This window comes from Drosophila suzukii, chromosome 3 (genome assembly GCF_043229965.1).
Source record: "Drosophila suzukii chromosome 3, CBGP_Dsuzu_IsoJpt1.0, whole genome shotgun sequence".
Classification (NCBI taxonomy): Eukaryota; Metazoa; Arthropoda; class Insecta; order Diptera; family Drosophilidae; genus Drosophila; species Drosophila suzukii.
In genome coordinates, this window is record NC_092082.1 from 88465978 (window position 1) to 88480817 (window position 14840).

Here is a 14840-nt window from a genome sequence, read left to right on the forward strand (position 1 = left end):
GATCAGAGGTATGGAGGGGGTTCCACTGAACGGCCTGATGGTGGTTCTGAGTTCTGTTCTGAATTCTGGTCTCTGGGCTCTGAGTTCGGGGTTCGGGGTTCCGAGCTCTGAGTTCCGAGTTCGGGGTCTGATGGTGGTAGGTTTTCCAGCTAAAAGCCGGCTACATGTATTATAATATCGCGGGAACAAAAACAATGCGCAGCAGCCAAGGGAGTGGTCCTGGTCCTGGTCCTGTTTGCTTTCCTCTCCTCTGTGCCCTCTCCTGTCCTGATCCTGGGTTTATAATTTCATAACGAACAGACACAGATACATACATACACATACACACCCACGGGTGGAAGGCGATTGCATATAAATTGTGCGAAGGGAAAAACGTGGTAAATGCGATTTCGTGGCAGTAAAGGTAAAGCCGGCAGTTGTAAGGGTTGTATGAGGAGGTGGAAGAGGGTGGCATAGTATGGTATAGCAGAGTGAGTGGGTGGGGGCGCCCGGAATGGATGTCCCTGCAGGCTGCCCCTGCTGTTGCTGCCGGCAAATGGGAGGAAGGAATTACGTGCACAACTCTCGGACGGGCGTAATTTTTAATACAATGTCGCACTCTCCACGCGCCCATTCACATTTGCAGCAGTTGCGGAAAGATAAACAAGGCAACTGAAATAAACCAATGCAGTCCCCGACACCAACTGTCGCAAAATATTACGAACGAAATTTTGAGCGATTACTTCTTGGCCTCTGTTGTAATGCTATTTAATTAAATTGAATAAGCGATTTTTGAAAGGTTGTTTCAATCAATTAGGCATTGTTTTTTAGGAACCATATTATACTATTCCAATAACAGATCCTTGATTATTAATTTTTAAAATCATTACCAAGAAGTGTTTCTATTGGGATGTCTTGAAAGATAAAGATATTATTAAAATGTTCGTTGAGTTCTTTCAAAGAAGACCTCAATTTATATCTTAAGAACTAAGATCCCTCTATAAGAAGCTAACGAAGACAGAGTGATGTCTATGAATATTTCTAGTGTAATGAACATTTTGGCAACCAATATAACAGATTTTACAGTGGGATGAGTCTTGGAAGGGAGGCCAACAAGAAGGTCCTTTCCAAGCGAAAGGCACAAAAAGGAGGCAGTCAGAAGGAAGAAGAGGAAGAGCCACGGCAAGCAGGGACAATAACAGTTAAGGCAACGGTTTTGTGTGCTCCACTTTTTGTAGGTCAAACTTTAAAGGCACTCCAATACAGGCACGCCAACCCATACATGCGAAGAAACAGCATAAACAAGCCGGCACACAGACAGCAGTTCTCTCTCGAACAAAAAAAAAGGGAACGGAACAGAAAGCCAGAGGTGGGGGAGTAGGAAGAAGGCCAAAAAGGAACAACAAAGACACAAACATAAAAGAGCGGTTAATGCAATGCCGTTTGCTTTCCCCAAAAAATAACAGACATGAAGACCAAAAGAATAAAAAGAGGCCTTAGTTTTTAAGCTCTTTAATATATGCCAAAAAGTGTTGTTGCTCTCCTTGTTGCACCTGTTGACCTCAAAGGAGAATCAAACGTCAAGGATATATGAGCAGCATAACGGGATGCAGCACACTTGCATTCAAAGAAAGAGATGGGTGTGGGGTAAGTGGGCATTGGTGGGGTAGCGAGGGAGTGCGAGTGAGCCAAGTCATGTCATCATCATAGTCGAGCCCTCCTCCACCTCCTCTCTTTTGACTGTGCGCGGTTTCACTTGATTTTCATTTTTATTTTGTTTTGGTTTCTGCTTCCTCCACAGCTTGCCGGCTAACCCCTCCTCCACCACCTTCTCCTCCTCATTCTGCTACCCCAAAAGAGAGAGGGAGGGAGAGTCAGCTGTGACAACAACAAGTTTCTCTGTTATTGCCTTTGATTACGGTGCCTACTTGGCCATTGTTGTTGTTGCTGTTTCGGTTGTACCTCTATGTATGCTTGTGGATGTATGTACTGTATATTGTACATATGTATTTATTGCATGCACGCGTAAGTCACACTCTGCCGGCAATTTGATTTCTTTGTTTATGCACACAAGCCCACAGAGCGAGACAAACAATCAAACACATGACATTGGATAGCAGCGGTTTCTAGACTCTTTTTTTATATTTTTTTTATCTCGCACTACCCACAAACACACACTCACTCACTCGCCCATAAACAAAAGCTCTCGAAGGTCGCATCACATCGCATCGCATCGCACATGTCTAACCCTAGCGGATCGCTTTGATTTGTGTGCTCACATAGATTTGTTTATATTTCTCTGGCTAATCGTCGGCATCAAAGTTCGTTGACTCGCATTCGAGACATTTCATCTACATCCACACACCATTCGTGAAAATAAAAAAAAAAACTCGATCCTATTGCAGCGACATCGAATATGCCAAAAGCAGAATAATGACTAAACAGATACGGAATCGGGTCACCGATATCAGTTGATAAGGTTGCGGGGGGTAAGCCCCTACAAAACTACCTCACTACCCCAGTAATAAAACAATTAACCGGTTTCCGTATAAATCAAAACGTGAAATCGCATCACGTGCTCCATGGGAACAACAAACCAAACATTTAACAAAAAAAAATTCAACCTCAAGCGCATTATCGGTTGAACACAACTGATAGCAAAGAAACAATACCAGGGATTATAATGAAACCCAAAGCTCTTTGATTGGGTTCTTTTACCTTGAATTTAAAGGCAGTAACTTGAAAGTCAAGAAGTATCAAAGGCTAGGTTGCCTGACCAATCAACTATGGTACTATTATTATACTATACTATACAAAGAAAGATACTATTTTGTTTGAAATTCCATATACCAGAAAATTCCAGCTACCTTAAAACTTGGAGTCAATTACATACTAACTTCCTACGAGTTAACACATCTTGTTCCTCAGGTCTTAGGATTCCCTAAATTGTGTACTACGCACTTTGTAAAGTCAAGAAGAAGTAACTAAGTCAAAAGAAGTATTACATAGCATGTATCTGAAACCATACTGTTTCTTACTTTTTATAGTTATATTACTTTTGGAACTAATCAATGCAGCTATAAACCTTTAAAGTTATTCCAATCAGATTCGAGGCCAACAGCCGTCGATAAGGAAGGTTGACAAGAAGAGAAAAGAAACCCCCAAAACCTTTTAAAAAAAAAAGTTGAATGAATGGAATGCCTCAACATTTTTGTGTACGAAACTCTTTCTTGTTATTCCACTGCTTCTTCTTCATTTTACCGTTGCGGTGCGGCCTTTTGTTGTTATTGTTTTGCGGCGGCAAGTGCCGGTTCTTACTGTCCCTCTCCCTCTCCCTCACTAGCCCGGCTTCACCCAACAGCAGCAACAACAACACCCGGCACTTAAACAGCGAAATTTCAAGGGGTGGGGGGATATGCAGGAGGAGGAGAAGTGAACTAAGGGGGAGGGGCAGGCGAAAAAGGCGCGGAATCTCTGTACAATGTTTTTACTTTATGTGTGTCAGTGTGTCTGCTGCTTCTGCCCTTTTTTCATTTCTTCTTCCTTCGAGTGGGTCTTGGCAAATCTTCAGTGAACTGAATGAAGTGCGACCAAGGCGAAACCCTAAAAAGTAACAGTAAATATTGCAGCCTCCCTCCCACACACTCACACACACACTCTGCCGCAAATACATGTGCACAAAACGTGACGAGCCCCTCTCCGTGGAATGAGTGGGCAGTGGGTGGGACGAGAAGGGGCCGGGAGATAGCTAGCACAAAGCCACCAGCGACAACCACAACAACAAGAAACACATGCCGAGGAGGCCTGCACATGGAAATGCTCCAGTGTGTGTGTGTGGGGTCGATGGAACCAAAATCAGTGTCAATGTCAAGACAGCTCTAAAAAAAACATAAAGAACATATAAGGAAATCACTGGCGATAAGATTCACGGTACTCAGTTCCTAATTTGTGGCCAAAGAAGAAGGTTGCCCAGGCACCAAAGTGGCACCATCTCTGGCGATTGACTAAAATCAGCAACATAAAGGTCCTACTGAAGGTCCTACCCTGAAGGATTGCAATGTTTCAAGTAACTGGTTACTTTCTTTAAGACCAAAGATCTGATGAGGCTGTTCAAGAGGAACCTTATTTAGACTCTGTTTTGTCAAAGACTTTAAAACCTTGTGAACAGTGAATATCTAAAACCAACTTATTTCTTAAGCTTAGACTATGTAACATCTAAACCTTTTTATAGAGAACCAATTAAAAAGCTGTCTATAGAAAACAGGAACCCCCAGTTAAGCTCGATTTAAAATCTTTCAATATAAAAATTGGAAAGCGACACCTTTCATTCTTCTAAGATATGATTAGCAACGCGTTGGTTGTTTTCTTTTCGCTAAGCGATACAAAATAATGTAGTGTTCAATATTATCGAAAGGAAACCTTCACATCCTATAGATAAACAACAAACCCTTATTTGTGGAAAAGAAGTCCTTTTTATCTAGAGAATACTTCCCGGATCCTATCAAGAAACCAAATGCATCCTTTTGTCTAGAAAATATTATTCCTCTTAAAACCCTTTTTATAAAAAAGATTCTCCTTGATTCTATATACCATTGCGTCTAGTAGAGTAGCTCCCCAGAGCCAACTTCACGATCTTATTAAGAAACCATATACCATATTTCATCTAGTAGACAAGCTTCCTACTTGACACCCCCCGAAAACCTTTCAATCAAGAAGAGTCTTCTTGATACTATATACTCTTACGCCTAGTAGAGTAGCTCCCCACTTGGAACCCCTGGTAACCCATCATAACTTACCGGTGGTGGTGTCCTGTACTGCTGCGACGGTCCCAGCTGCGGACTGTAGGGCCGTGGAGGCGGTGCCCAGCCGCCCTGCTGCGCCCCGTACGGCGATGGCTGGTGTTGCGGAGGCGGAGGTCCGTGTCCCGGGGGCGGTGGTCCGCCTCCTTGCTGCTGAGCAGCCGCCGCCGCCGCTGCCGCAGAAGCGGCCGCCTGTTGGGGATCGTAGGTGTTGGCATAGCGGTGCTGCGGCGGTGGCGGCGGATTCGAGGACTGCAACAGCGAGTTCAGCGTGGGCGTGGGACCCTGCGGCGGCTGTCCGGGTATGTAACGCTGCTGCGGCGGACGATTGGGTGAACCACCGGGTCCCGGCTGCTGCGGCGGTTGCTGCTGAGGATGTGGCTGCTGCTGCTGCTGTTGCTGTGGAGGCTTTCCACCGGGCAGCGGTTGGCCATAGCGATAGGGATCCATGTTGGGATCGGCGTGGTAGCGACCGTAGGCCGGATGAGGATGCGGCGGCGGCAGGTGGGCGTACTCCTCCTTTACGCCGGGCGCATGCTCAGGTGCTCCTCCGGGCGGCGGCGGGGCAGGTCCACCGTGGTGCTGCTGCTGCTGTTGTTGCTGCTGCTGCTGCATGTGGGGCGGTGGCGGATGCTGCTGTTGCTGGTGCAGATGGTGATAGTGCATGACTGCAGCGGGATCCGGTCCTGGTGGTCCTCCAGGCGCGGATCCTGGGGGCGGTGGTGCGCCGTATGGATGTGGGGCAACATTTTGCTGTTGTTGCTGCTGCTGTTGGATGCTGGGATCACTGCCGTTGTTGCTATTGTTGTTGGGCGTGGGCGGGCCCGAGGTGGGCGGTGTGGCACCACCACCAGGAGCCGCTCCAGCCGATGGGGGCGTGGCAGCGGGGGCAGGAGCGCCACCTTGCTGCTGCTGCGTTTGCGGCGACTTTATTTTCTCATTCATGGCTGCTCATCGGCTGCGCTGCTGCTGCTGGCTACTATGCTCCCGGCGATCGGATTTTCCCAGATTTGTGGCGGCTACTGATGGAGCACCGGTAACCACCAACAACAACAACGCTGACGCTGATGATGACGACGACGACTGCAGCGGCGAGTTTGAGGTTATGTTAGCTGCAAGTTATCAAAAACGGGGGATTAGCATTTGGCAAGGGGATCTAACCTATTAGGGGTGGGAGGGTTCCTACGCTTCCTACATATCACTGGGCCCAAATCGAGCGGGTTAAACATAAATAATTTGTACTCGTTCATGGGCTGTTGTGTATTGAAAAGTCCGCTACCAACACACACTCACACGCACACATGCTCGCACCATTACCACACAACAACAATTTATTTTCTGCCGCGTACGGTGGGTAAAGCAAATCGCAGTGCGTTGACAACCCTGCCGCTGCCGCTCTCGCAGTTTGAGCGCAGCCACTAACTCGCTCTCGCTGGCATGCTCTCTCGCTCTTGCTCTCTCTCTTTTCACATTTGGCGGCTATACACGCACACGCCGTATCCCTTTCCGTCTCACTTGCACTTGCTAGCCAGCCAGGCAACATGCATACGCCGCTCTCGCTCGCTCTCTCGCTTTATTAGTTTCTCTGTGTGAAACGAATGAAACGGGCAGCACAGTAATGATTTTTTCGTAATTATTTTCTATGCCGATTTTTCGCGTTTACACAGCACTGGAATGGAATGGCCAAGGGACACCACTCTCAACTAAACTCACAATTCAAATATGTATTTCTCAGATGCGGCAATTGTTTAACTTTTCTTTGTTTTTCAGGGGGAAAAGGAGAGAAGTTGGGGAGTGGAGGCTGGGTCTAGCTAACTTTTGGGATTTATAAATAATTGCCGCGCCTGCTTGGCCGCGTTTGTTGCGTTGCGCGTTCACTTTTGCCGCTGCCCGTTTTCGTTTTTTGTTTCTTTCCGTTCGTCGTTTCTCGATTCGATTTTTGCGGTTTTTCGCCAAGTGTTGATGATGATGATGATGCAAGGATTCGACATCCAATCATTTGCATATGTATACACACACACTCACACACGCACACACACACAGCCTCCAAAGTGCATCGTCGAGAGGAGAGAGAGAAACTGAATTTTTCACTCGCCCTCGGGCGAAAGTCCGGCGGCAGATTGTTGTTGGCCAAGACGACTCAATATATATTTGGGGCTCTGGCTTCGGTTTTGGTTTTGCGTTTTTTGGGGCTTGGGGCTTTGCTTTTCTTAACCAGAAATCTACATACACGCACACCACTTACACATAGAAGAATATTCACGCATTGACGACCGTCCACAGACTGGCTATATATACTAAAAACGAACTCGCGTGAGAAGACAGGGACAGGGCAGCAAACTCGGTATACGAACGGAACGAATGAAACGATTCGAGTAGTAGTAGTGCAAGGCAAGTCTTGTCTGTCTGGCGTTCTTTTTTTCTATCTTTTTCGTTTGCTTAGGGCGCTGCCAAAACGCTGCTGCGGCGGCCACAATCACACGCGGCTGATCGCCAGTTGGGCCCTGCACAGGCTGCACATACTTTTCACTTTTAATGCGCTGTATTTCACTTAATTTTCGAACAAATTCGCAGCATGACGACGAAGCGAGCCTGTACAAACGCGATAGTATCGATACAATATTCGCGTTTGCGATACCCTATCGGGGTTTGGTTTCGATAGCGCGGCATACATACATTCTGCTTGTTGCTTGGGATACCCTTTGAGATTGCTAAACTGTATTTGGTTACATTTTTTCAATTTTCTCTCAGCCGATGTACTACATTCTGTTCGGCTTTTTAGTTTTTTAATTTGCGAGTATCGATACTTGGCAGGCAGCAACGCGAAAATGAGCCAAAATCGATAACGTTTCCTGTCAACTCTGGGACGCCATCATTATTGCGGTACATTAATCGATGCTAAGTATCGATGCCAATCGATAGGCGACTATTCGTTGAATTTACCTTTGTCGGCCGGATTATTTGTAATACTCGATATTCGACATTCGATGTCAGAAAGTCAACCGTTTAAGGAATCCGCTAAATTTGAATATTTGTATACATCCAACTTATATTAACTTACTTTTGCGGTCTTGGACTTCCAATTGTTACCAATTCAAACGAGGAGCGCCACGGATGACTAACTGTGGCCGTTCTCTAAAATGGGAAATGATTGCTAATTAATTATGGTTGCTGAACGATTTAAAAACGCGTCCCATCACCACCCAGTGCTGATAATAAGAATAATAATAATTAAAACTACTTAATATTTTAAATACGCTTACGGAATAGTGATGGCTTGTAATGTTTGTATCAAATCAAAGCGACAAACAAGATGTTAATATTTACATTAGAAGAATATCCCTATCGCTATAGTATCGATGGTCGCCAAAATCATCGGAAAAACTTAGATGGCACAACTATCGATATTTTAACAGGCCTATCGATACTTAGATATTGCGCTAACAGCACGCTGTTATTGTGTACGTTAACAGCTGTTATTAAAAATTAACTGCTTTTTCATAGTCGTTATACACTGCTTTCCTCTAACGGGTTTTTAAAAGGTCTGATTTTAAATATTTGAATTTAAGCAACTGGACGACAAATTTTTAACATTTTCTTAGTTTTAGTAAATTGATCAAATTATACAAGAAATTATTTTTGCTGTAGTTCTATCGTTTTATTTTATGTTGTTTTCAGCTTTTTAGTTTTCTGACAATGTTTCCTCACAAGTTTTCGACATAATTTAAGTAAAATCACCACAAGCAACAAGGGTATTGCAAAAAGTACAGCCAAAGTGTCCAGGCTGTGGAATTGAATGAAGTTGAGATCTCTAGAGGCTGAACGGAGATGAGAGGCACCCTTGTGCCTGATTATATATTCCGTCCACGAGATAGCCCGATCGAGAGGTGTCTGCGGTTGATCGTGGAATCGCGCTGAAACTTCCGCCGCGGTCTTGGCAAAACTTGGAGTGCTTAGGAGAGTTTGAATGGCGTTTTCGAGATCCTTTTGTTTAAGATTATTCACATCCAGTCCCAAACCGAAGCCCATTTTCTGGGCTCTAAGCACATTAATGTACTGATCAAAGTAGCAAGGCAATCCCAAGATGGGTTTGCCAAAATAAACACTTTCAACGGTGCTCAGCTGCCCACCATGGGTAATAAAGATTTTGACATTTGGATGTGATAGGATATCTGCCTGGGGGAACCATTTCCTGATCATCACATTGTCTGGCTTTCCAGGCATCTCGTCGTGGTCGATTTTCCAAAGAACCCGGAGATTTAATTTCGAGAAGGTTTTCTGCAGCGTTTCACGTGTTTCATTCCCTAGATCGGCAAATTTCACATTGGATCCCATGGAGAAGTATATAACACCATCGGGAGAACTCTCAATGAACTCCTTGATATCCTGTGGCAGGGGTTTTGGTTGGTGGCTAATGTGCAGTCCACCGACCTCTATCATGTTGGGCAAATAGGGTCTCGGATGGCTCAGGGAAAAGTGCTGACCTATCAAAACCATTGCGAAACTGTTCAAAACCTCTTCCATCGTTTGCCTGGCATTCGAAAAGTATTTGTCATACATTTTTTGCATAGCAGGCAGGTGAATGAGATGCCTATGTATTTTCTCCACGAGGTATTCGTAGTGATTAACCAAGCGCTCTAGGAAGGTCATTCTATCAGTGCGGGAAGAGGCCACTAACGGGCTATATGAGATGGGTGAAGTGTTTCCAAAGGCCTCATCCACGCGGTGATCCGTTCCAAAACTAAGGAACCCAGCCAGGGTGGCATTGAAGTGCTGGGCAAGACCGTACAAGGGTTCCATTTGCTCCATTTCAGCCAAAACCAGATCGAAAGTTTCTCCAGATCTCAGCAGCTTTTGGACATCTTCGTCTTCCATTATTAACTCCGTGAATTTAATCACAATTTTATCCCATGCGTTCAGTATTTGCCAATGAAAGGTTTCATTCAGCAGATCCATCATTTCTATTGGGTAAATTAAGAACAATATATTATAAAAAAAATCGAATAAAGGATATTACAATTCAAATAACAACACAATTAATTATATCAGAAACAGAACCTTGATGGTGATCATGCGCCTTATGAGCCTCTATAAATCGCACATTTGGTATTTCCCCATTCTTGAAAGTATTAATCACGGTCACTTGGTGACCTTTGGCGGCCAGGGCTTTCAAATAGGTCTCCAGAAAAATGTACTGAGAGCGGCCAGGAAATGGAAAAGTGGCCAGGATTTTTGCACTATCCGTTAAAAGAGGATTGGAGCCCAATGTGCAAAACACATAAATTAAACAAAATAATCTCATATTAACCAGCTCACTGCAAAGTACTGCGAACAACTAAATCGTTTGCTTGGCCAATACTGCTGATTAATTTCTGTTACTTTTTTCTGATAGCAAACAAGCTTTTGCTTTTGCAAAAAAATACACTTTGTTTTTATTTCTAATAAACAAACCGAAGATTAAAAGGTATCTTCGCACTCAAATGAAACGTATTCTTTAAATTTTGTTTGTTTTTTCATATCAATTTGTTTTATAAAAGGTACATTGTAAGTGTCGATAACAACCTATTTTTGATTTTCTTACAAATAGATCGCAATTGGACTTAAAAATTACTATAAATATTTATATATATATTTTGTTCAGCGCACTGCTTGCGCAAAAAGGCATTAACAGTAGTTGCGCTTAACAGCACAGTGTTATTGCACAACAGCACACTGAAAATCGTTCTGCATTGTTATCGAGTATTCCTGACATCGAATAAAAATGGCGGCATTTCAAGTTTAATTCAACGCGTTTAGGTTGAGTTTCTTTACAAAAATATATAAAGCGAAATTAAATGAAATATTGCTTGTTTTGTCTTTGTTTGTATATAAGCGCAAAATGAGTCGCATTTTGTTAGTTTCGGCGCTTTTAGTTTTGACGCAATTTGGCGAATCACAGGCTGCGGCATTTACCGCGCGCCAAAACCGTTTCGATGATGTTCCCAATCTGCAGACTCCAGCGCCAGTGGCCAGTTCCACGAAAACTACTAAAAAAGCCGAAACAGGTTAGATGGATTAAGCAAGTTAAACAAATTAAAATAAATTGATCTTCGAACTTTCAAAATGGCGTTCAGGATAAACGGTACTTCTTTCGGTAGCTATCTGTCTCGCTCTTTCGCCTCTGTTCTCTTATGTAACGGTTATTGGACCAATGTCGTCTCGATTTACACTGAAAAAATACTTAGTCAAAAACTAGTATCTTATAACTATAATTTTTTTTAGCAAAATCTTATATTCTTATGTTCTGATTTGAGAATCGAGAAATTCCGAATTCATTTTGATTTTGAATCCGCAATTTATGCAACTTGTTACATTTTTTGTCAACATTTAAGAAATAAGAAAGGAACTTCTAAACCGACAAAATACTAATATAAGTGCAAATCCAAAAAAACCTTTAAATTAAGTCCTATTATTAATCATATTTTAATATATCTCCAATTAATTCCCGATTTCTTTCTGTTTAGTCACCAGCGGTCTGCTGAAAAAATGTCAGCCCTGCAATGACGGTGTAAAATGCGTGCCCCAAATCCAGTGTCCCGCCCACGTTCGCATGGAAAGTCATGATAAACCGCAGATTTGCGATCTACCGGCTGGGAAATTCGGCTTCTGCTGCCAGACGGGGCAGAATCACACTGCCCCAAGGCAGGAGGAGATCTCCTCCAAGGAGCGGCGATCCGGTATTCCCACCATCCTTCCGCTATCGGTCTTGGATGAGGCACGTCGCAATTTCGAGCACCTGATGCACGGAATTGCCCAGATACCCGTGCGTCGTGGTTTTCCGGACTTTGCCCACGGCCTGGTGTTCCATTCGACGGCCAAGGATGACCTGCACAACTTTGCCATCTCGAACAGTGCTATCGAGCAGGTGATGACAACCCAGTTGTTTGGAAAGAAGGAGCAGGTGCCCGTGGAAGACTTCATTACCAACAATGTGCCCGTCAAGTTCACGGAGACTCCCTTGGCCCAGCATTGCCAGCCGCCTCCGCTTTGCCGAAATATCCGCTCGGTTTATCGCAGTCTCGATGGCACCTGCAACAATCCCCTGCCACAGAGGTCACTGTGGGGCGCTGCAGGTCAGCCCATGGAGCGCCTGCTGCCCCCCGCTTATGAGGACGGGATCTGGACACCACGTGCGCGTTCCGCCGACGGCACTCCCCTCCTGGGCCCCCGCAAGATCTCACGCACCCTGCTCTCGGACGTTGATCGTCCGCATCCCATCTACAATTTGCTCGTGATGCAGTTCGGACAGGTCGTGGTAGGTAACCGGATGGGCAGAACTCTAATAAAAATTTTGAAATGAATTATAATTCTTTTAAAAGGCCTGGCCTACCTATCAAATGAGCAATTAATCGATATATTGATATATTATCAGCTAAAAATGTTTTGGCAGTTGATACTATTTCTTGTTTTATTTTATTTTCAGGCCCACGACATTTCGCAAACCTCTTCGGTGCGTCTTGAGGATGGAAACCTGGTGCAGTGTTGCTCCCCCGAGGGAAAAGTCGCTCTAAGTCCTCAGGAAAGTCATTTCGCCTGCATGCCGATCCACGTCGAACAAGATGATGACTTTTACGCAGCCTTTGGAGTGCGTTGCTTGAACTTTGTTAGGTTGTCCCTGGTGCCCAGTCCCGACTGCCAACTTGGCTACGGCAAGCAGATGAGCAAAGTGACCCACTTTTTGGATGCCTCACCGGTTTATGGTTCCAGTGATGAGGCGTCTCGAAGCCTGAGGGCATTCCGAGGTGGTCGTTTGCGAATGATGAATGATTTCGGGCGGGATCTGCTACCTCTGACAAACGACAAGAATGCCTGCCCCAGCGAGGAGGCCGGAAAGTCTTGTTTCCACTCGGGTAAATAAGCCTCAAGAAATGTAAACATTTGCTAATATTTTGCTACGTTTTCAGGCGATGGCCGAACCAATCAAATCATATCCCTGATCACCCTTCAAATTCTGCTGGCTCGCGAGCACAATCGTGTGGCAGACGCCTTGAGCCAACTGAATCCCTCAGCCAGCGATGAGTGGCTTTTCCAGGAGGCTCGACGCATAGTGATTGCCGAAATGCAGCACATCACCTACAACGAATTCTTGCCCATTATCATTGGGCCGCAGCAGATGAAACGCTTCCGCTTGGTGCCACTGCATCAGGGCTATGCTCACGACTACAATGTGAATGTAAACCCGTCCATAACCAACGAATTCTCAGGCGCAGCCTATCGCATGGGTCATTCCAGGTGGGGTAATTTGATTATTACACAAAATTTAGATTTTAAAACTTTGCCTGCAGTGTCGATGGCAAGTTCCACATTCGCCAGGAGCATGGTCGCATCGATGAGGTAGTCAATATTCCGGATGTGATGTTTAATCCTTCGCGGATGCGCAAGCGCGAGTTCTATGACGACATGTTGCGCACTCTTTACAGCCAGCCCATGCAGCAGGTGGACAGTTCAATTAGTCAGGGAGTAGGGATTAACCTTTATTCATTAGTTGCATGTGGTTTTCTAATTGGCCTTTCCCCTGAACAGCTCAGCCGTTTCCTGTTCCGCGGCGATAATCCATTTGGCCTGGACCTGGCCGCCATTAACATTCAGCGAGGACGCGACCAAGGTCTTCGTAGCTACAATGATTACTTGGAGCTGATGGGGGCACCCAAACTGCAGGCCTTCGAGCAATTTTCCAGTGAGGTGGGTTAAACGAATGAAAAATAAGTATATATACCATCTAATCTATTCATATATCTTTCAGATTGGCCAGAAGCTTTCCCGCGTTTATCGCACACCCGACGATATTGATCTATGGGTGGGCGGTCTGCTGGAGAAGGCCGTCGAGGGTGGCGTTGTGGGCATGACCTTTGCTGAGATCATAGCTGATCAATTTGCCCGCTTCAAGCAGGGCGATCGCTACTACTATGAGTACGATAATGGGGTGAATCCTGGCGCATTCAATCCCCAGCAGCTACAGCAGATTCGTAAGGCGACGTTGGCCCGCTTGATCTGCGACAATTCAGACCGTCTCACCCTGCAAGCGGTGCCATTGGCCGCATTCATTCGGGCTGATCATCCTGAGTAAGTGAAGTCCAAAATGACCTGGTCGATTTCTTTAGTGACTTGCTTATTTCTTTATAGCAACCAAATGATTGGCTGTGATGATCCCAGCCTGCCTGCTGTTAACTTGGCGGCATGGCGCACTTGAGATAATTTTTTAAATGCACTTTTAATTTATTTATCGAGTTTTTAAACTGTATTTTATATATGCGAATGTTCCGCCGAATTGTATATCCCCATTTTATGTAACTGCGCGGCTTAACAAAGAAGCTAAAATAAAGCCGCGATCGATTAAGCTGATTTCCATTGCTAATTAAGCGCAAATTTCTTTGTCCCCGAAGAATATATTTCTTATTTGTTCAATCTTAAGCTCTCTGCCTTCCTTTTGGCCCTCTGTCCTTTTTGGTATTACAAATATTTATACCCGATAACCCAGAAGTTGTCATTCATATTCGGGATCTCACTAATTTCTTAACTCAATTGACTCTAATTTGTTTTGCACTTCTGTTACTGTTATGATATATGTATGTGAATATTTATATGTTTGTTTCTGGCCTGGTAGATTCGCTTTGGATTATCTAGTCAATTAGTGGCTGTTCGCATTTGTAAATAACATGATATGCAAATATCAAGCTAAATTAAAATGTATAACAGAATATTATTAAATGTCTATATCAATTCCGCTCCATTTCACAGTGAGTTGTGTGTGTCGACATGTATCTGTGAAGTCTTGTTTAACCTTAGATATTCGCTATTTGATCTCCTATTTTTACATTCCTTACGTAAGTCATGTCAACTTACAAGTTGCGGAAAATATGCGCCGTTTAAAATCTGCGCTGACACTTAAATATCTTGGCAATTCAACAAATTTCCAGATGATAACCAATTTTATTATTGAACTTTCCAATTTATTAGGGAGATTCAAATTTGTTTGGATAATTTAATATATTTTTCAAATTCTAAACTCGTATATTTGGGTAA

General features: G+C 44.3%; 3 protein-coding genes across 14 annotated transcripts in view; 1 reads left to right on the forward strand and 2 right to left on the reverse strand.

Moving 5' to 3' along the window:
* The window catches only part of osa (trithorax group protein osa), a 31649-nt gene extending 24180 nt beyond the window's left edge, over window positions 1–7469 (reverse strand). For 5 of the 11 annotated variants that reach the window (XM_070995794.1, XM_065866558.2, XM_070995793.1 and 2 more), the window contains exons 1-2: window positions 7024–7392; window positions 4776–5890 (exon numbers count right to left, since the gene is read on the reverse strand). In XM_070995794.1, coding sequence (XP_070851895.1) covers window positions 4776–5723 — 948 coding nt within the window. In that variant the 5' untranslated portion in view covers window positions 5724–5890; window positions 7024–7392. Of the gene's footprint in view, window positions 1–4775; window positions 5891–7023; window positions 7415–7454 lie in introns of those variants that run through there. The other 6 variants (XM_070995798.1, XM_070995795.1, XM_070995791.1 and 3 more) reach the window with 5 other exon arrangements.
* Window positions 7470–8411: 942 nt separating this feature from the next.
* LOC118878135 (UDP-glucosyltransferase 2-like) lies at window positions 8412–10319 on the reverse strand. Of its 2 annotated transcripts, none has more exons than XM_065865371.2 (2): window positions 10087–10319; window positions 8412–9739 (listed from the first exon to the last, which is right to left on the reverse strand). In XM_065865371.2, exon 2 carries the CDS (start codon window positions 9735–9737, stop codon window positions 8442–8444), a length of 1296 nt encoding a protein of 431 aa, XP_065721443.1. In that variant the 5' UTR covers window positions 9738–9739; window positions 10087–10319; the 3' UTR covers window positions 8412–8441. The 2 variants fall into 2 exon arrangements, with proteins under 2 accessions (XP_065721443.1, XP_036675630.1); XM_036819735.3 differs by having other exon boundaries at window positions 9837–10311.
* A 228-nt stretch (window positions 10320–10547) lies between these two features.
* Window positions 10548–14172, forward strand: Pxt (chorion peroxidase). The gene is made up of 8 exons (XM_036819602.3): window positions 10548–10822; window positions 11282–12072; window positions 12241–12667; window positions 12722–13049; window positions 13103–13277; window positions 13341–13499; window positions 13561–13880; window positions 13941–14172. Exons 1-8 carry the CDS (start codon window positions 10657–10659, stop codon window positions 14005–14007), a joined length of 2433 nt encoding a protein of 810 aa, XP_036675497.3. The 5' UTR covers window positions 10548–10656; the 3' UTR covers window positions 14008–14172.
* Window positions 14173–14840: the final 668 nt, after the last annotated feature.